This window comes from Echinops telfairi, unplaced genomic scaffold, assembly GCF_000313985.2.
Source record: "Echinops telfairi isolate 266 unplaced genomic scaffold, ASM31398v2 ScPeMD7_655;HRSCAF=1070, whole genome shotgun sequence".
Lineage (NCBI taxonomy): Eukaryota > Metazoa > Chordata > Mammalia > Afrosoricida > Tenrecidae > Echinops > Echinops telfairi.
In genome coordinates this window covers 26,647,993-26,667,364 of record NW_022104553.1, presented here as the reverse complement: position 1 = coordinate 26,667,364, position 19,372 = coordinate 26,647,993, and the positions used below count along the sequence as shown (strand labels likewise).

The 19,372-nt window shown below is 51.6% G+C and overlaps 2 protein-coding genes across 3 annotated transcripts in view; both read right to left on the bottom strand.

The window, feature by feature from the left end:
* Positions 1 to 911: 911 nt before the first annotated feature.
* Positions 912 to 12,432, bottom strand: LOC101645865 (testosterone 17-beta-dehydrogenase 3-like). 2 transcript variants are annotated; one of them, XM_045292237.1, is made up of 11 exons: positions 12,152 to 12,414; positions 10,971 to 11,017; positions 5,879 to 5,954; positions 5,606 to 5,716; positions 5,393 to 5,460; positions 3,061 to 3,105; positions 2,867 to 2,901; positions 2,596 to 2,677; positions 1,885 to 1,950; positions 1,570 to 1,719; positions 912 to 1,404 (listed from the first exon to the last, which is right to left on the bottom strand). In XM_045292237.1, the coding sequence occupies exons 1-11, from the start codon at positions 12,300 to 12,302 to the stop codon at positions 1,315 to 1,317; spliced, it is 921 nt and encodes a 306-aa protein (XP_045148172.1). In that variant the 5' UTR covers positions 12,303 to 12,414; the 3' UTR covers positions 912 to 1,314. The 2 variants fall into 2 exon arrangements, 1 of the variants encoding a protein (XP_045148172.1); XR_006680267.1 differs by lacking the exon at positions 912 to 1,404 and adding an exon at positions 2,283 to 2,337 and having other exon boundaries at positions 1,694 to 1,719; positions 12,152 to 12,432.
* Positions 12,433 to 15,371: 2,939 nt separating this feature from the next.
* Positions 15,372 to 19,372, bottom strand: part of LOC101646177 (very-long-chain 3-oxoacyl-CoA reductase-B-like) — a 31,226-nt gene continuing 27,225 nt past the window's right edge. The window contains exons 6-11 of the mRNA XM_004710571.3: positions 17,397 to 17,441; positions 17,203 to 17,237; positions 16,930 to 17,011; positions 16,252 to 16,317; positions 15,914 to 16,063; positions 15,372 to 15,762 (exon numbers count right to left, since the gene is read on the bottom strand). Of these exons, the coding sequence (XP_004710628.3) occupies positions 15,667 to 15,762; positions 15,914 to 16,063; positions 16,252 to 16,317; positions 16,930 to 17,011; positions 17,203 to 17,237; positions 17,397 to 17,441 (474 nt within the window). The 3' untranslated portion in view covers positions 15,372 to 15,666. The remainder of the gene's footprint in view (positions 15,763 to 15,913; positions 16,064 to 16,251; positions 16,318 to 16,929; positions 17,012 to 17,202; positions 17,238 to 17,396; positions 17,442 to 19,372) is intronic.

Genomic DNA, 19,372 nt, shown 5'->3' with positions numbered 1-19,372 from the left:
GGCCGAGGGCAGGTGCTGGTCTGGACAAAAACTGCATCCTTAAGTGTGCTGATCCTTGCTGATGGCAACCTGTCCACTTCCCCTATGAACTCCCCTAATCTTGAGTATCGTCTGCGTGTTCTGTGCGGTCATTGCAATGGACTATTGAACCGAGGAGAGAAGTAGATGCTGTGGCAGGGATGATCCCCCAAAGGCTGCTCCTCCAAGGGACCTGCGGTTCCTCCCTGTGCCTGAGATGGCGCTCACACGTGCTTTCGTCTTTCCGCAGACCCTACGGCCAAGGAAACAGACAGTGTGACTCGGTTCACAGAATTCGTGAAGACCAAAACTCAATTCCACGTGAGCGGCACAGCAGACGACGCGCCCAGCAGACTGGGATGATCGGCACGGACGCAGAGGTCAGCGTTATCATCCATCACACGAGGAATGATGGGTGCGATGGCATGTTCACCGACTACATCTCAGGTTTCAATTTCATACTGCTAGGCATCTCTGGTTTTTAAAGTATTCTCATTGAGAATGAGTCCCAGACGTTAAAGTCCACCCTTGAAAAGTGTGCACAGCAGTGGCTTTCCCTATAATCATCGAGTTGCATGTGGATACACATGGTGACATCATCTCTCCTTCACATGCTCATGTCCTTCTCTGCGTGTCGTATGTTAAGAACTCGGTTTTCTCCGCAGAGGTCTCAACGACTCTTCCGGGTGCCCAGTTCTACTGCACTGGTCGGCCTGCACATAGATTCCAAAATCCACAGCTCTGGCCGAGGATGTTGGAAAGAGGAGGGGGAAGACAAGCCCCCATGCCTACCTCACCCCTTCCCCTAGCCTTTTCCCTTGGGGGGTGGGATGGGGGGAAGGTGGATATTGTAAGGTGGAGAAAAGATACTCAATTCAGTCACCAGGCCAGTCGGGTGGCACACAGCAGTGTTTATTTCTTGCCTGGGTGCAGGCCGACTGAGGCGGACCAGTGCATGAGCAGGGCTGAGGCTGTCACGTGCATGAGCCCCGAGCTCAGGGCCGGGTGGCCTTACACACCGTACAGAAAGGAGGAACGGGCCCGGCCCCTCTCGGCTGGAAACATGGGCTCAGGTCTTCTTGATTGATCAGCATCATGATAGCTCCAGTTGGTCATTGTCGGTCATCATCGGTCGTGGATTCCTTCGTGGGCATCAGGGTCCTTGGTTCGCTGGTTTCTGACAAAGGCGCGTTCTTTCCCCTTTGTGCAGAACTTTACAGTGTCAGCTTTGGGGCCGAACTTCATAGGGCAGGTTTGGGGTTAAGCAAGGAGGCACTTTGGTCCTTAGGGACTCTCTTAAGGAGCTCTAGGATGCAGCCGAGCCCAAAACTTGACTGTCCAGCGATTGCAGGTACACCAGGAGGGCAGGAGACCTATCAGGAAGGTCTAGGAAAGAGAAGCACCAGGGATCAGTGACCCCCCTCCCTCTTGGGTCTCCCAGCCTGCACCCTCTCTCTATCCAGCCCAGGGTGGGAGGCTTGTCTCTCCTCCTGGGAGCCAGACGACTAAGTGCAGGACACCGGCACCCACCCCTGCAGCCCAGGGACGCACCTGCACGGCGTGGCTGAGGCACCCAGGGGTGTGGGAGGAGAGGCCGAGGGTGTGCACCGCCTGCTCAGCCCACTCTTGGGGATCCTTCACCAGCAATCCGGTTTTGATATTATAAGTCATGTTTGTGGAGACCACACCTGGGCTCACCGTCTGCAGGAAGGAGGTGGGTCAAGAAAAGGTCCTTCCCCTCCCCTCCGCTGCTGTGCGCCCTCCTGGACCCTCCTCTGGACGCATCCCTCCCACCAGGGTCTCTGAGCTTCTATGCCCCTCCAGCGCCCCGCCCACTGGGACGCCACGCCCCCGACCCGCCCACACCTGTATGGTGACACCTTCAGAGAGATACTCAGCGCCCACTGCAGTGGAGAATCTTTGCACGAAGGCCTGCGGAGGAGGAAGAGAGAGGGAGGGTCCCAGAACGTAAAGCCCACCCACCACCCAACACTGTCCACAGCACCTTTCCAGAGCACCGGTGCGGAAGCCCAGGGATCCTAGCCACACTGGTCACTAGGACACCAAATTGTCTCCTGGTTGTGACCCCTCCCCTGCTCCCACGGCCACGCCCTTCCCAGCCTGGCCTGTCTCCTGGTCTCTTCAACCCCAGGGGTTCGCTGGTGGCGGGCGGTGCCTTCTCTTGCCTCCCAGCCTGTTTCTCTTAAGATAAACCGTTCTGTGTACGTCCTACCCGTCAGGCTGTGCCTGAGACGTCTGCCCACCTCTGGATTACTTGCTGGGCTGCTGGTCTCTAGGTCGGCAGTGTGAAACCTCCAGCTGTACCAGGAGCGAAAGAGAAGATTTCCTGTTCCCAGGAGACTTAGTCTGGGAAACCCACAGGGGCGCTTCTACTCTGTCCTGTAAGGCCACTCGAGGTCAGAATCGACTCCATGACTGTGTGATTATGATTCGATGAATCACCCAGATTCAGGTGACACTGAAGCCTTCCATCAAAAGTTGCTTTAGGGAGGTGCTGCTGGGAGCATGCGGGTGTGGACAGCCCAGGCCTGGATGCGGGTGTGCAGGGTCTGGTACCTTTGTGGCTGAGTAGGTGGCAAGGAATGGCCAGGGGTGGTTTTCACTCATAGAAGAGACATTGATGATGATCCCTCTGTGCCTGGAGGAGAGAGCATTCTCTGGGGAGGAGTGACAGGCAGGCAGAGGGCAGGGGACAGGGCCTTTCCCACCCCCACTCCTTGGGCAGAGCTCTGACTGGGACCCGTGGGAGGGAGGGGTGGAGACGTGGGCGGGCAGCTGGAGAATGGAAACAGTCTGGAGGTTGGCACAGGACGTGGCCGGCTCCTACCTGGAGACCATCTGGGGCAGCACGATTCTGGTCATCTGAGGAAAAGAGGGGGAGGGGGTGTCTTCCCCTTTCCAGTGCCCTCACCCCGTTCCCTCCCAGGAGATCCTGCCCCACCCCTCTAGTGCAGGGTGTTCCGGGAGCCCCCCTGGATGCTCAGGGTGTTCACAGCCCCACCCATCGTCGCTGGGCCTCACCTGGACCACGGACATCATGTTGCAGTTCACAGTATCTGAGAGTCCCTGGGGGGAGGGGGCAGAAGTTCACTCAATCACTCCCTCCCTTTGAAGTCCCCCTCCTCCCGGATTTCTTTTTTCTTTTTTTTTTGTGCATTTAAAAAAATTGTTTTATTAGGGGCTCATACAACTCTTATCACAATCCATACATACATCAGTTGTGTAAAGCACATTTGTACCTTCGTTGCCCTCATCATTCTCAAAACATTTGCTCTCCACTTAAGCCCCTGGCATCAGGTCCTCCTTTTTCCCCCTCCCTCCACCCTCCTCCTCCTTCCTGGATTTCCTAACTTAGCATTGTTACATGGCCATTACTGATTGTGTTGCGATTGTTGAGAATAGACAGGATAGCATATACATGGCTTCAAACACTTCCACTCCTGGTGACGTGCCCACCGTTCTCCCAGTTGTGTGATTGTTCTCACCCTCATTCTGATGAGATGTCCCTCCCCAGGGATAGAAGGCTCATTTTTAAGAGAAACCAGTTCTTACATGAAGGAGCTCTATGGTATAGTGGGTTCAGAGTAAAACTGTTAGCCACAGGTTTGAAATCCCTCCATGGGAGAAAGCTGAGGCTTTCTGCTCCTGTAAAGATCGACATCAACATCCACCCACAGCGGCAGCTCTACTCTGTTCTGTAGGGTCGCTATGAGTTGGAACCAACTCGATGGCAGTGAGTTTTAATTTCTTAAAGGTGGCACCCCCTAGAGGTAAAAAAAGTAATAATGTTTTATTGATCTCCAATGGACCTTTAGTATTACCATCTTCCTGTGTAATCCCACTGTAAAATTAATTATTTTTTTAATATATATCAGCAGGCACCCTGCTAACCCAATTGGGTAAGACTCGAACAGCTAACTGCAAGGTTGGTTGTTCAAAGACAGCAGCTGCTCTGAGGAAGAAAGATGAGGCTGTCAGGTCCCATCAAGATGTTCAGGCTCAGAAACCCGATGTCGGGTCCCTATGAATTGGCGTAGACCTGATAGCAGCAGGTTGGTTTTGTGTTGGGTTACGTAGACATACATGTAAGCTCATACATGTGCACACACACACATATATAGATTCAACTAGAAAAAAATCTTTTCCAAAAAAAAAATGTATACGTGTAAGTCTGTTCATCCTAAGTGGCCTGCACTGGCCTTCCTATGCAGGTAAACCACATCTCTGTCCTCCCGTCAATTCCCACTCACACCCACTGCCATCTGTTCTGCTTCATAGCGACCTCAGGGAAGGGTTCTGAGGCTGTTCATCTTTATGGGAGTAGACAGCCTCATCTTTCTCCCGCGGAGCTGCTGGTGGGGTTGAACCCCTGAACTTATGGTTAGCAGCCCCGTGCTTTCCCCAACGTGCCACCAGGTCTCGCTATTCACATATACATTTATATTCCTGGAATCTGAAAGGGCAGAAGCATCAGTGGCCGTTTAGTGGATTTGACCAGGAGTAGAATGATTTGAGAAAGGGTTCCTAGAGTGTGAAATGTGGTCACTGTCACTGAATTGAACATGTGGAAATGCCCGCTGAGGTGGTGAGGTCTTTGTTGTATATACTCATATTTTTACTGCAACTACAAAAGATACAAACTAATAGGGTACAAGGAGGCCCGACTTGAGCAGCGGTCCTAGTCGCACACTGCAGAAGCACACCCCCTTCACAGGGCTCATCAGAGACTTGGAGCTTCTACAACAGCCTCCTGCAGACAGTGGTAGAGAACAGGGTCCTAACAAAGCCAGGGTATTGCGCCCACTTTCCAACAGAGGGCAGTGATGAGTTGAGGGACCAACAATGCTAAATTAGGAAATCCTGAAAGGTGGGGGTGTGGGGTGTAGGGGTGTTTCAAAGGGAGGGAGTGATTGAGTGAACTTCTCGCCCACATTCATAGAGCGGAATAAAAAAGGGCAGAATCGTGAGTGGGCAATGAGTTGATGTGAATAGTGATAGAATAATTTGCAAAGGATTCCCACGACCCGAGAATGTGATCAACGTCACTGAAGTCGAAGTATTGAAGGTGTTGTGGCGTACACACGTATTTTCACTGCAGTTAAGAAATTAAAATGGGAATGGCAGAACCAGGCCCAAACTGAACAGTGGTGTGGGTTGCGCACTGCCGACGCGCTTCCCCCTCGGAGGGCCCTCAGTCACACCTCCAGCATCATACACTTGGAGCTTCTACAACTACCTTCCTGCAGACTGCGGTAGAAAGCACCCCTTCTAACACAGAGTGGGCATTGCCCAGGATTTCCAACAGAGGGGAGGACCAAATGCCCCTGGGGAGCCAGGGCCAGGTGTCACTCACCTGTGCTGAGTTCTTACAGTCCAGCAGTTTCCCAGGTCCTTTAGAGTAACCCATGCCCACGTTGTTCACTGAACCAGAGGAAACACATGGTGTGTGTCACTCCAGCAGTCCAGGAAATGCGGCCGCGAGAGGACCCAGGATCTGGCTGAGCCTGGGAGTGGTAGAGGGCTGGCTTCCCCTCTGTCCCCACCCCACCCAAGTCATAGGACATACCCAGTACTCCAATCTCCAGGCCCTTCAGCCCTTCCTCAATGGCCCCGTAGATCTCCAAGCCCCCGGTGAAGTCAGCCTGGATGACACGCGTGTCGGTACCATGAAGCCGCTCTAGGAAGGGGAGAGGAACAAATCAGGCACTAAGCTCGTGTCTGGTCCCACCCTTGCTGCAGCCCTTGACCCTGCTCAGTCCCTGTCCCATTCATTGCCCATGCAGCCCAGATCTGGCCCATCCCCCACTACTGCCCCAATCCCCTTCGCCCTGAGTCTCACCAATCTCCTTTGCCTCCTTCTCCAACTTGTTCGCGTTTCGGCTGATGAGGACGATGTTGAGACCTTTCTTGGCAAACTGCAGGGGATGATGGAAGGATGTATGCATGCATCGTGTATTTCTCTTTCCAAGGCCATACTTTCCTACGACTGTTCTTTCTGTCCTCCAATCCCTAACTATTACCAATGCATCTTGGGCGCGTGTTTGATCAATTTCAGATGGAAAACGTTCGTCCAAATTAATGCATTTCCTCATCCATAGCTGTAGAGGAAGGAGCCCTGGTGGGATAGTGGCTGGGAGTTGGGCTGCTAAGTTCAAGGTTGAAACCACCAGCCGGACCGCAGCACACAGACAAGGGTTTCTACTCCTGTGCAGAGCTAGTCGCAGAAACTCACCAGGAGCAGTCCCGTCCTGTCCTATGGGGTTGCGGGGAGTCAACATCCACTTCAAGGCAGTGAGTTTTTGAGAGCTTCAGTGGTTGGTGCATAAATTCGAATAAAGGTTGTGGTGGAGCGGGATTTCATAATCGAATTGTTCTACCCACGTCTCTATAATTGCCGCCACGGGATTGGTGGGGCCAGGCTATGCCAATAGGATGTGTGTACCACGAATAGTGGGGGCTGGTCAATTTCAGGACTGCTTCTCTATCTATAAGGATGAGCCATTCTTTGAAAGAATAGCAGAGATACCAGAACCTCCAGGACCTTAGAAAAGCACCTTCAAGGTCTCTGTCCGAATCCACAGACGCTGCTGAGACCAGATACCCTGGGACCGTGTTGCAGAGACTCAGCGCAGCAAGGAGTCTACGGGCACCTTCTCCTCATGTGCCTGAGACTATGGACTGTGAGACACATTAGTAAGCAAACTGGCTCTCTGGCTCATGGAGGAAAGGCCAAGGGACCACGTGACGGCGAGACTAAGAACCACAGGCAGACTTGGCTACCACGTGGCCGAGAGGCGGAGAACCAGACAGCGCTTGGTTACTGGCCTAGGAGCCCAATGACGGCATCCTTACTGCCTGCCGAGCCTGGCTTGCTGTGACCTGTTCAATTCCCCAATAGCCCCCCTTGTTGTGAGCATGGTCTGCGACATCTGTGTGGCCATTGCAGGGGATTCTCGAACCCAGCAGAGGGGGCGAGTGGTGTAGGTGGAAGGGCTGGTGTCAGAACAGATAAAGGAAGATGGACCATGGAGGCTGTGTGACCCTCATGGAGCCTCGTGGCAGTAAGGAAGCCAGGGGAGGTCAGATGTCCCTTCATGGCTGCTTCTCCAGTTGCATCGGCTGGATTTCCTTGCATGTGGATAGGTATTCTGCTATCACCCCGAGTTGCAATCCAGATGATCCACTGCAGTCCTTGATCTTCACCCGCAAAAACTTCAAGTCCTCCTCCTTTTCAGCAAGCAGGGTTGTGTCATCTGCATATCAAAGGCCGTTAATCCTTCCTCCAGTCCTGGTGACACATGCTTGTTCACATAATGTGGCTTCTCTGATGATTTGCTCAGTATACAGACGGGATAAGGATGGTGACAGGATATGACCCTGAAACGCACCCTTGCTGATTCTCAACTGAGCAATATGCCGTTGTTTGCACAACGGCCTCTGGATCTGCGTTCAGGTTCGGAAGGAACACAATGTAGTGTTTTGGGAGGATCCTCGCTCTTCTCGAGGCTATCGGAGTTGGTTGGGATCCACACAGTAGAAGGCATTGGCCTAGTCCATAAAACACAAGCAAACATCGTTCTGATATTCTTGGCTTCAGCCAAAATCCACCTAAGGTAAGCAATGCTATTTCTTATTCCAAGCCTTCTTCTGACCCCAGCCTGACCCTTGACTGGCTCTCTGAGAACGTGCTGCCACAGCAGTTGTTGAGAGATCTCAGCAAACACGGACGGACGTGCATGTGATACCTGTGGTGCCGACCAATAATCTGAGCCGTGTTGGGTGGATTTCTTTGGAATGGGTCCAAATACGAATGCCTCCGGTCAGTTGGCCAAGAAACTGCCTTCCAAATGACCAATCGATGCTTCCTGCTCTTCCATCCGCATGTTGAAACATTGTAATGTGTGTTCCAGCAGCTCCTGGAGTCTGGTGATTGGTTGTTTCTTTCAGTGCCACGCGAACTCCTTTCAGCACCATTGCTTCTAGCTCACGTGCTAGCTCCTGAAACGTGGGATGTTGACGAGTTCTGTTTGGTACAGTGACCCTGTGTGTTATTTCCGTTTTCTTTTAGTGCTGCTTGCATTGGTCAATACTTCTGCCCATGGAGCATTTCAATGTTGCCACTTGAGGTTCGAAATATTTCTTTAGTTCTCTCCATTTAAGATCAGCTGAACAGGCTCTTTCTTTCTGGTTTTCTAACTGGTTTTTCTGTCTTTTCACATTTCATCATAAAATTTGACTTAGTCTTCTCGAGCTGCCCTTTGAAATGTTCTGCTCAGCTCTTCAATTTTATCATTTCTCCCACTTGTCTTAACCACTCTATGATTGTGTTAGTGTGGGTAGACTGGAGAAACAAATCCAGAGTCACTCATATATATGTAAGAGAGGGCTTTATATTAAAGAGTAATTGTATATTAAGAAAATATTCAATCCCAGTCCAGATCAAGTCCATACGTCTGTTATTAGCCCATGTGTCGTACCAGCCTACAAATTCCTCTTCAGAGTCATGCAACACATGCAATGATGCCTAATGCAGAAAGATCACAGGCCAGTGGGTGGAAAGTCTTGTGGATCCAGTGGTGATGGAAATATCTCAGCGTTGGCACAGGTCTCCAGGTGGCTCCTCCAGCGTTCTGAGTGTGGCTCTTCTACAAGGAAGTGAAGCAGAGAGAGGGGAGATGCCCAGAATCCTCATGAGAAGGCCAGGCCCACAAGGAGGCTATATCAGGATGTGACCCGATTGACAGACTAGACTCCACCCCATTCACTCTTAATACCCTCAAGCTGATGCGTGATTATGTAACTACCAGAGTAGCCACTAAAAAAGAGTGACCCGACAGGATGTCCAAATTATAGAACAGTGTAATTGATTCATATGCAAGTAAACTTTTGCTGAAGATCATCCAATAACTGCATCAGCAGTACGTTGACCAGAGCTTGCAGAGGCTCAGGCCCGATTCAGAAGAGGACTTGGCACAAGGAATACCATTGCTGATGTCAGATGGGTCATGACGGAAAGCAGAGAATATCAGAAAGATGTTTGACAGCATTTTATTGACTACGCCAAGGCATACAATCTGCTGAACCTAGCAATGGTTAGCCTTGAAAAAGAATGGGAATCCCAAAAACACGTCATTGTGCTCATGCAGAATGTGTACAGTTCTGACTGAAGATGTCGGTAGAATTCTTCAACGTCTTCATCACTCTCCTCCACTCCACTCTGTTCCACTCCATGAGGTTTTCATGACTTTGATCTTTAGATGAAGTCTGCCACCATTTTCTTGCCAGACGCCTCAGAACTGGCCCCTGTCAGGTGGGTTCCAACAGCCCACCTTCCGAGTAATAGCTCAGCTCTTAACCTTTTACACCACCCAGGGGCCCTCCACTCAAACCGGGCCATAGAGTGGACTCCATTGAGAGGGCCCATTGGAAAGTGTAGAGCTGTACCTTTGGGGGTCTCCAAGGCTGGACATCTTTAAGGGTGTTCTCTAGGGTGGGCGGTGGTGTATGGTGGGTTACAACTGCTGCTCCGGTGGTTCGCAGCCCAACACAACCCACTGTGTCACCTGGGCTCCTGGGACCATCTAGGCAGGTTCCACCCAATTCATAACCACCGAAGAGAATGGAGGGAGGGAAGGATGGAGGGAGGGAAGGATGGAGGGAGGGAAGAAGAGTGGAGGATGGAAAAACGCCTCACATTATGGGTGTTTTGAAGCAATCTGATTGCTGATTTGATTTGATGCGGTAGGCTGTACAACTACAAAGAATATATTTTATTAAAAAACCAGAGTAGTAAATACATTTTTGTTCTTAAGAAAAAAAAAGGAGTGAATGCTCACAGGCTTAAAGCCTCCCCCGTCCTTACCTCTCAGGCCTAATTATTGGTCTGCGTGGCTGTGAAAGGGGGAGAAGTAAGCTGGAGCGGACCTGTGTTCTTTTTTTACAGTTGTATTGGCAGAGAATCCACATATCATATGATTCAATAGCTCAATCATATCAAGAAGAATTGTACAATCACTACTACAATCAACCTTAGAACATTTTCTTTCTTTTCTTCATGGTCAAGTCGCCTTTAAAATGAGTTGTGTGATCCCAATCAGTTCTAGTATTCGGGAATTCATTGTTTACTCCTGAAATCCCCTCCCTCTCCCCATCTCCCCCCCCCCCCCCCCCAGAAACCATTGCTTCAGTTAATATGTCTATGCCTCCACTCCTTCTGTGCGTCACAAACTGGGAAACCCAACAGAAACATTAGAAAACAAAAACGAAATAAAGAGGTATGAATAAAATCATAATAATATCAAGATAAAATTATAAAGAGTAAGTTTAAAAATTCCATCATCAATATTTAAAATGCTAAGGAAGATTTTTTTTTTTTTTGGTCATAGAACAAGCTAGAGATACTTGCACCTAGAACAATTTCAGGTTGGGGCAAGACGGAGGTCAACTGACTAAGTACCTAGGCCGGTCCAGCAGAAGCGAGATTACAGTGATCCCTGTCCGAGAGTAAGGCTGTTGGGGACCCTGGCTCGTGGCTGGAGGGGCTCTGCCAGCGGCTTCCTCTGACTAGATGCTCTGCAGATGGGTTTTGAACTTGGATTCTTTCGTGACGTACAAGTTCATGTCAAACAAATAGGAGGAATGCAGCATCAGTAATAACCCGAGATGAGCAGGTGACACGGGCTTGCCTGCTGAGAATTAGGAGGACGTGAAACGCGAATGAGGGTGAGGATCGAGGACAGCAGTGTGCAGCGTGAAGTCACAGGGGCAGTGGAAGCACCCGCCCCCAGCAGAGGGGGGCAGAGAGGAGGCTTGCAGGAGCAGGTGGTCCTGAGAGGCAGGTGTGCTGCCTTACAAAGGCTCCCTCTAGTGGGCGTGGCTGCTGGAGCCCAGGAGCTCCCGCCCCTCCCAGCCCCGCGCCAATCACAGCTCACCTGGTGCGCGTAGGCCCTGCCAATGCCATCCGTGGCTCCTGTCACCACTGCGGAGAGAAGGAAGCGTGGGTCCCAGGGACACCAGCTCGGGCTGCTCCAACAGCGGGGGGCGGAGGGGGGTGCAGCTCAGCTCACCCCAGAGTTTTCCCTGCCAGCTCCCCAGGCCCACCTGCCCCTCCTTATTCCCAGCTTCCTCAGCACCTCAACCCTTATTTCCCACACAGCTCTAAAAACCTAAAATCAACGCTCGGAGTCCTAGTGGCACATTGAGTAACAATTTGGACCCTTAACCTGAAGATGGGCACGTCAAACCCAGCACTTGCTCCTGGGGGAGAATGGTCAGCTTCCAGCCTGGGAAGCCCCACAGAAGCAGTGCTGTTCTGCCCCATAGAGTGACTGTGAGGCAGGAGCGCCTCCTGCTGGGGAGTTTGGTTTGGACAGATTTGCTGTGGGGTCATTTCCATTCAGACTCCGCAATCCCATGGGATGCTCTCAAGGCTTTCCATGGCTGTAAGCTTGGGCTGCTGTTGCTCTCTGTAAGCTTTGGGCTGCTAACCTCAAAGGCGGTGGTTCAAACACACCAACCTCTCTCCATGAGTAGGCTCCCTGCTCCTGCAAAAGACTTATAGTCTCAGAAACCCCATCTACCGCTGCTAGGAGACACAATCAACTCAGTACCAGTAGGTCTGGCTTGGAGACTGGAAATCTTTACAGAATAAGCCGGCGGCCACATGGGTTGTTAACAGCAAGGTCAGCAGTTCAAACCCACCAGCTTACTCGGGGGAAGAAAAATGAGGGCTGTAGGAGGGCTCCCCTAAGGATGTCCAGTCTCAGAAACCCTCAGGAGCCAGTCTACGCTGTCCTATAGGGTCATCACCCGGATGGCAGTGGGTGTGTGGGAGTCTGTACAGAAACAGACAGCCACAGCTTTGTTCCCCGGAAGAGCGAGTGGGTTAAAACCCACCTTTGTGGGCAGCACAACGCTTGATCCACCACAACACACCTGCTGCTCTCGCCTGTCCAGGTTCAGGTTAGGAGAGAGGGGTTGGTGCCTACTTGTAGAGAGTGTGCCAGCCTTCATTCCTCTTGCTTCATGGCACCTCCTCCACCCTTGCCCCCATTCCAGTTTTCCTATTGACTCATCCCTACCTCCACGCTCCCAGCGCCAAACCCTCACCTACCTGCCCAGGCTCCCTGGGCCCGGATCCAGTGGTCTCCCGGACGAGCCCAGGGCAGTAGGTAGATATAGACCACGCAGCCCACTCTCCACGCTGCCCCCAGCAGAAGCCACGCAGCTGTGAGAGCACCCAGTGCGCTCAGTGGGTCCCACATCGCAGCTGCTGTGGCCACCAGAGCCGCAATCTAATGGAAAGTCGGTCCTACAGGTCAGATTCCATCAGGGCAGTGAGTTTCTGAGGACTTAGTTTGCTATCAGCTCTCAGTAGCCCGCCTACATGAACGCCTCATGCTTTCTGCAAGCCACGCCCTGCCCAGCTCCCATCTTGGTGTCACTAAACCCTGAGGGAGCTAAGCCACAGCACCAGGGCTCAGGGCAAGGTCCAGAGGGGTCACTCTGCAAGGCCCCCCTTATCTGGGTCACTGTACTCAACCTTCCTCCCCGAGTGGGCGGATTTGATAGGACCTATCACACAAGGTTGGGAAAAGCAGTATTCCAGGAATTGGCAGAACCTTTGAAATGTGGAACAGGCGCGTGCCACTCTAAAATCCCAATTATTAAACAGAAGGGGGGAGACAAAGGGCGATTCTGTACATGCCAAGCTTCGTTTAAACTTTATGAACTCAAAACACGTTCTTTCCCCAAAGCTTCTATCATTAGGAGGGATAAGCACGTGTGTATCCTTCAGGAGAAAGTGGATCCAGAGAAGACCTGGTAGAAAGTCAACAAGGGTGTCTGGGATCTGGGTTTGCTAGCCGCCTTGGGAGGGGCTCTCCGCCCTGTGTCTTCTCAGGTGAGGGATTGAGGGATAGAGTACGTGGATCCCCCTGGCAGCAAGTCCGGCCAGGCCCGGGGAGGAAGGACCAGGTGTCCGTGTGTCAGGGAGGAGGAGCAGGCGGCCCTGGTGCTGAAGTTCTGGAACCATGAAGACGGCCTCGCGGATTCGTGAGAGCGGCAATGGTTGCCTTCCCGGTTCTCATCATCACGCCGACCAGTGCTGAGGTTGCCAGAGAGACACTGTGGGCTCTATCGTAACGGGGCCTTTGTAGACAAAGATGGTTGGACCGAGACAACCGGCTGCTCACTCACTGGAAGACCAGAGATGGACTTTCAATGTCATGTGTTGCTAAACATTGCAGGTTTTATGTAACCCCTTGTTCATATCATGTAACCTTACAGGATTGGGCTTTTAATGAGAAACCGTTGGCAGGGACTTAAGGGGAACATCGCACTAGATGGCAATCAGCTAAAAAGGAAATTTGCAATGTCTTCTGCATAGTTAAGGTTAGTGAAATATCCCATTAGCTATCAGACAGCTCAAAACAGAGATTTTCAATCATCCCCTAGCTTTGGCACAATTAGACAATTGGTGGATGGGCTGGGGTGTGAAGGCGGGGGTCGGTCAGAGGGTTTAGCTCCCTGGGCCTGGATTCAAAGTATTTCTCATAGCCTAAGTTCGGGTACAGCCATATCAATATTTTCGTGGTGACAGTCAAAAGGCTTCTGCCATTTAGAAAGTGTCAATGTCGCCTCAGTGTCCCTTCGGGATTAAAAAATACAAACAAAAGGGGGAAGTGTGGGCAACAGGACTGGGAGGGAAGAGAGTGTATGTGGACAAATTCTCTCCTCTCCTATGTTAAGGAGTCTGGGAGACCGGGCCTCCCGTGGAGCGAGAGCTTCACATTCACAGGTTGGAGATGCGTTTCAGTCACCTTCTCCCAAGTCAAAGTGATTCCCCAGGGTGTCCCCCCAGAATAATGCCAGTTTTAAGGTGCTGCTTGCAAGCACATGGCTGCTACTATATGCACTTGAAGGTCAACTGCTTGAAGGCTCTTTGCTGATGGTTTTCAGCCCTCAAACACAGTCAGCCCCTCTAATCCTAAGTGGTCCAACTCCCTTCGGATCGGGATCATCGAGTGCTTCCCTGAAGAAGAGCTCAGTGGAACCGAAAGGCTGCCAACTCAGAGATGACCAAAGTCCGGCCACCATCTGAAGTCTGGACCCTGCCCATCTTGTTACATACGTGCCTTCCTGTCACATGTGTGTGTCCCTGGTACCTCCCCTTCCTATTGCATGTACACCCTTAGCTCGTCCCTCTCATGTTTCAATGTATGCCTCTAATACCACCCCTTCCTGTTATGTATGAACTTACTGTGACTTGCACACCCCAGATTCGATAAGCTCCTAAGAGAATACACTACCGCCTCATTCTGGTTCCCGGCTCCTTTGGAAGAGGTGAGCCCTGGCATGCTTGGTCTTGTCTGATGTCTCTTTAATGTACCCCTCGACTGTGCAAGCACCCCCTTGAACTGATTCAGCTGTGAAAGGAATTCCCCCACCTCATTATCTCTCCTTGTGTGTCTCTTTAATTACACAGGAATTTCTGATCCCTTTGGAGTTGTAAGTTGGCGTATGGGGTGAGGAATGGTTTTTCCGCAAGCAGCATAGAGTGCCTACATTTGACCTCTCTCTTCCTTATTGCCATAGGCAGAGGTCAGACATGCCCCCACCTCCCACCTCCTTCTATACCCGTGTGAAAATTCATTGAAATGGCCACACAAACCCCACAGACATGTTTAGTCGGGAAGTTGGCAGGTGACCACAGGTCAGGAGTAGTGGACAGTAAGGACAGTCATTGGCCTTGGGAAACGCCTTTCCTAAGTCAACTGCCAAGTCACTTTCTGGTTTGTGGCTCCTCAGCCACATGGTCCTTTTACCTGTGACCAAGTGGGCCAGAAACCAGGCCCCTGTTCCGCCGCTGCTGTCTCATCGTCTTGGCCTTGCTTCTCTCCTCTGTCCCCTTGCCTCCGCCTCGTGTGCCTCTGTTCTCGGCCTCTGACACTTCAGACAGCGATCTTGACCCAGTTGTTCATCCAATAGAGCTGGGGTTTCTCTCTGTGCCTGAGATGGCTCTTACCCACAGAGCACTGGCTTTGATGGAGGATCATTTTATCTTTCAGCAGACAGCATGCCCAAGGAAACAAAGTGTGTGAAATGGTTCACAGCCTCTACTATGGTCAAGTCCAAAGCCCGTCTTAATCCTGTCCAGCAGCATAGGAGACAGCGCTTGGCAAAATGGGATTATAACCACAGGGGTAGCGTCCAGAATAATAATCCATCGCATAATGGCCATATGAATGGATTGCATCCTTAGTTTCAATTTTATGCTGCTGGGCATTTCTTATTTTAAAATTGTTTTTATTGAGGAAATAACTCGCAGGCTCTACAGTTACCCTTTGCAGGGGTACACACCAGTGGCTTTTTATTATGATCATAAAGTTGTGTGTGTAAATAGCTCCAGCTACATACATCCCCACCTCCAAAGAGCTATGTCCTTGTTTTGGCGTCACGTGTTAGAAACACCCGTTGTTCCCTGCAAAGGTCTAAACGTCAATTACCGGCATCCAGTTCTCCTGCACTGGCCGGTCTGCACATTGATTCCAAAATCCGCAGTCCTGGCCCACGATATTGAAAACAGGAGCGGGCAGACCAGCCCCCACGCCTACGTCACCCCTTGTCCTAGGCTTTTTCCTTGGAAGATGCCAGAAGTTTCAACAGTTCTGTTGCCCAGCGAGTGGCAAACATCCAGGAGGGCAGGAGACCCATCAGGAAGGTCTAGGAAGGAGAAGGGACAGGGATCAGGACCCGCCTCCCTCTTAGGCATCTCAGCTCGCCCCTCCCTGCCCAGCGCAGGGCGGGGGCTTGTTCCACCCCCACCCCCAAGGACAGAGAACTTAGCGCCCCAGCCCTGCAGCCAGGGACACACCTGCACCTCGTGGCTGAGGCACCCAGAGGCGTGTGAGGAGAGGCCGAGGGTGTGCACCGCCTGCTCAGCCCAATCTTGGGGATCTTTCACCAGCAATCCGGGTTTGGGGTGATCAGCCAGTTTTGTGGAGACCACACCTGGGCTCACTGTCTGCACGAAGGGGGAGGCGTCAAGAAAAGCCCCCTCCCCTCCCCTCCCCTGCTGAGCCCCGCCCCACTGGAAGCATCTCTCCCACTGGCAGCCCTCCAACCAGGGTCTCTGAATTTCTTGCCCTGAGTCCCACCCCTGCCTGAGACCACGCCCTCCCACTCTCTGCCCACCAGAGGCCCCGCCCACACCTGTATGGTGACACCTTCAGAGAGATACTCAGCGCCCACTGCAGTGGAGAATCTTTGCACAAAGGCCTGCGGAGGAGGAAGAGAGAGGGAGGGTCCCAGAACATAAAGCCCCCCCACCCCACTTTATCCCTTTTCAGAACTCTCAGAAAGTCAGGAAGCCCCAGGGTCCTGGCCACCCTGTCACGGGGACACCAGAATGTCTGCAGGTGGTGACCCCTCCCCTGCTCCCACAGGCCCACGCCCTTCCCAGCCACACCTGTCTCGTGTCTCTTCAGCCCTGGGTTACGTCCACTCTCCAGGGGCTCCCTGGAGCTACTCTGTCCTCTTGACTCCCAGCCCCTGTTTCGCTTAAAGTAACTGGACTGCTAACCACAAGGCCATCAGTTCAAGGCCACCAACCAGCTGCTCCTTGGGAGACATAGAGTTGTCTGCTCCTTTCTAGAGTGACAGTCTCAGAAACCCTCAGGGGCAGGTCTCTGTACTGTAGGGTGGCTGTGGGTCAGAATCCATCCCTGACAGTATGTTTTCGTCTGGACAAATAACCCTGGAGTCAAGGCCCACCTACCCCTCCCTTTTGAAGATGTTTTCAGCCTAACCTCAAGGCCTGGGTGAGGTGATAATGGGAGCATTTGGGTGTGGACAGCAGAGCCCTGGACTGGGTGTGTGGGCTCTGGGTACCTTCGTGGCTGGGTAGACGGCAAAGAATGGCCAGGGGTGGTTTTCGGTCATAGAAGACACATTGATGATGATCCCCCTGTGCCTGGAGGAGAGAGCATTCTCTGGGGAGGAGTGACAGGCAGGCAGAGGGCAGGGGACAGGGGCTTTCCCACCCCCACTCCTCGGGCAGAGCTCTTTGACTGGGACCCGTGGGAGGGAGGGGTGGAGACGTGGGCGGGGAGCTGGAGAATGGAAACAGTCTGGAGGTGGGCACAGGACGTGGCCGGCTCCTACCTGGAGACCATCTGGGGCAGCACGATTCTGGTCATCTGAGGAAAAGAGGGGGAGGGGGTGTCTTCCCCTTTCCAGTGCCCTCACCCTGTTCCCTCCCAGGAGATCCTGCCCCACCCCTCTAGTGCAGGGTGTTCCGGGAGCCCCCCTGGATGCTCAGGGTGTTCACAACCCCACCCATCGTCGCTGGGCCTCACCTGGACCACGGACATCATGTTGCAGTTCACAGTATCTGAGAGACTCTGGGGGGAGGGGGCAAGAAGTTCACTCAATCCCTCCCTCCCTTGGAAGTCCCACTTTCTGGATTTCCTAACTTAGCATTGTTACATGGACCTGACTGATTGTGTTGTCACTTTTGAGAACAGACACAACGACACTTACTGGGTTTCAGTCATTTCTACTCCTGGTGACGGTGCCGACATCCTCCTGACTCTGCGATTGTTCTCACCATCCTTCTGAAGAGGGTTCCCTTCCCCAGGGATGTAAGGCTCATTTTTAAGGGAAACCAGTTCTTAAAAGAAGGAGCCCTGGTGGCATAGTGGGTTAAAAGTTAAGCTGTTCACCTGGGCTGCTTTCCATAAGGGCGGGCAACAGAGCAGCAAGGGGAGCAAAGCAATGAAGTCCCTGAGGAATCCCAAAAATAGAATTTGGGGCCAGGGCATGACCCCCCATCAGACTGGACTGTAAAACACTCCTAAAGGTCAACATATTTGGAATTATTTATAGACTCGTTTTATTTTATTTTTGTCCTTGGGTTTGTTGTTGTTTTGTTTTGTTCTGTCTTGTTTTTCTGTTCTGTCTCTGCAGGTCTATCTAGATAAGACAGGCGGGATAACCAATCTGAAGGAGAAAACAATGGGACGAACAGTTCAAGGGGGACATGGGAGAGGTGGGGGGGGGAAGAAGGGGGGTTACCAACAAACCCAGGGGCAAGGGAACAACCAGTGATCTAAAATAAATGGCAAGGAGGATGTAGGATGCCTGATAGTGCTTGATTAAGGGCAATGTAACTGACAGGAACTACTTAAACCCAAATGAAGGGTGAACGTGAGAGTGGAACAAGAGAAAAGTAAAGGGAAATAGAGGAAAGAACTCGGAGGCAAATGGTAATTTAAAGAGGTCTAAATACAGGCATGTACAGATGTCAATATATTTATATATAACAATGGGGAAATAGATCTATGTATATATATATTTATGTGTTAAGTATTATGGTAGCAGATGGACATTGGGCCTCTGCTCAAGTATACCCTCAACGCAAGAACACTTTGTTCTAATAACCTGGCATTCCTTGATGCTCAGCTTCCCGACAAGATTGCTGAAGACAAAGTGGCTGCATAAGCAAATGTGGTGAAGAAAGCTGATGGTGCCTGGCTATCAAAAAATATAGTGTCTGGGGTCTTAAAGGCTTGGTGATAAACAAGAGGCTAACTACCTGAGAAGCAACAATGTCCACATGGAAGAAGCACACCAGCCTGTGTGATCATGAGGTGTCGATGCGATCAGGTATCAGGCATCAAAGACGCAGAACAAAAAAATCATATCAATGTGAGTGAGGGGAGTGTGGAGTGGAGACCCAAAGCCCATCTGTGGACAATTGGACATCCCCTTACAGAAGGGTCACAAAGAAGGGACGAGCATGTCAGGCTGTAGTATAGCACCGACGTGTGGGAAACAAAAAGATTTCTCACAAGTTGTCTCCCCAAAATATACTCCAATTTTAGCTGCTTGATACACATGGCAAATGAATATATACTTGGAGGTCAACAAAAGTAGATCAGGGGATTTTCTTCCTAAGGGTTATCAGCCATCTAGAGCAAGCAGACACCACTGTTTAGCCCACCCTAAGTAGGGCCCACTCCCTTCTGATCAGGATAGTAGTAAATTGTTTCCCTGAAGGAGAGCCCAGGGAGTTCAAGCCTATTCATGGGTGAAGGGTGACCAAGATTAGGCTGCCATCATGAATCTAGGGTCTGCCCTTCTTGTCTCATGTACACCTCTAGTCCCTTCCCTTCCTATTATGTGCACACCCCCTAGCTCATCCCCTTCCTGTCACACTTATGCCTATTGTACATCCCCTTCCTATGATGTGTATGACTGTTGTACAGCCCTTCCTGTGACGTGTGTGGTTACCTGTAATCATGCCCCCTTGTGGTGGAAAGGGTGCCAGCCC

Coding starts and splice junctions, on each gene's coding strand:
- LOC101645865 (XM_045292237.1), bottom strand. CDS start 12,302: ATGTGGGACCCACTGAGCGCACTGGGTGCTCTCACAGCTGCGTGGCTT. Junction 11,018..12,151: donor GGCCCAGGGAGCCTGGGCAG/GTAGGTGAGGGT, acceptor TTCTCTCCGCAG/TGGTGACAGGAGCCACGGAT. Junction 3,106..5,392: donor ACTGTAAGAACTCAGCACAG/GTGAGTGACACC, acceptor CCCTCCCCCCAG/GGACTCTCAGATACTGTGAA.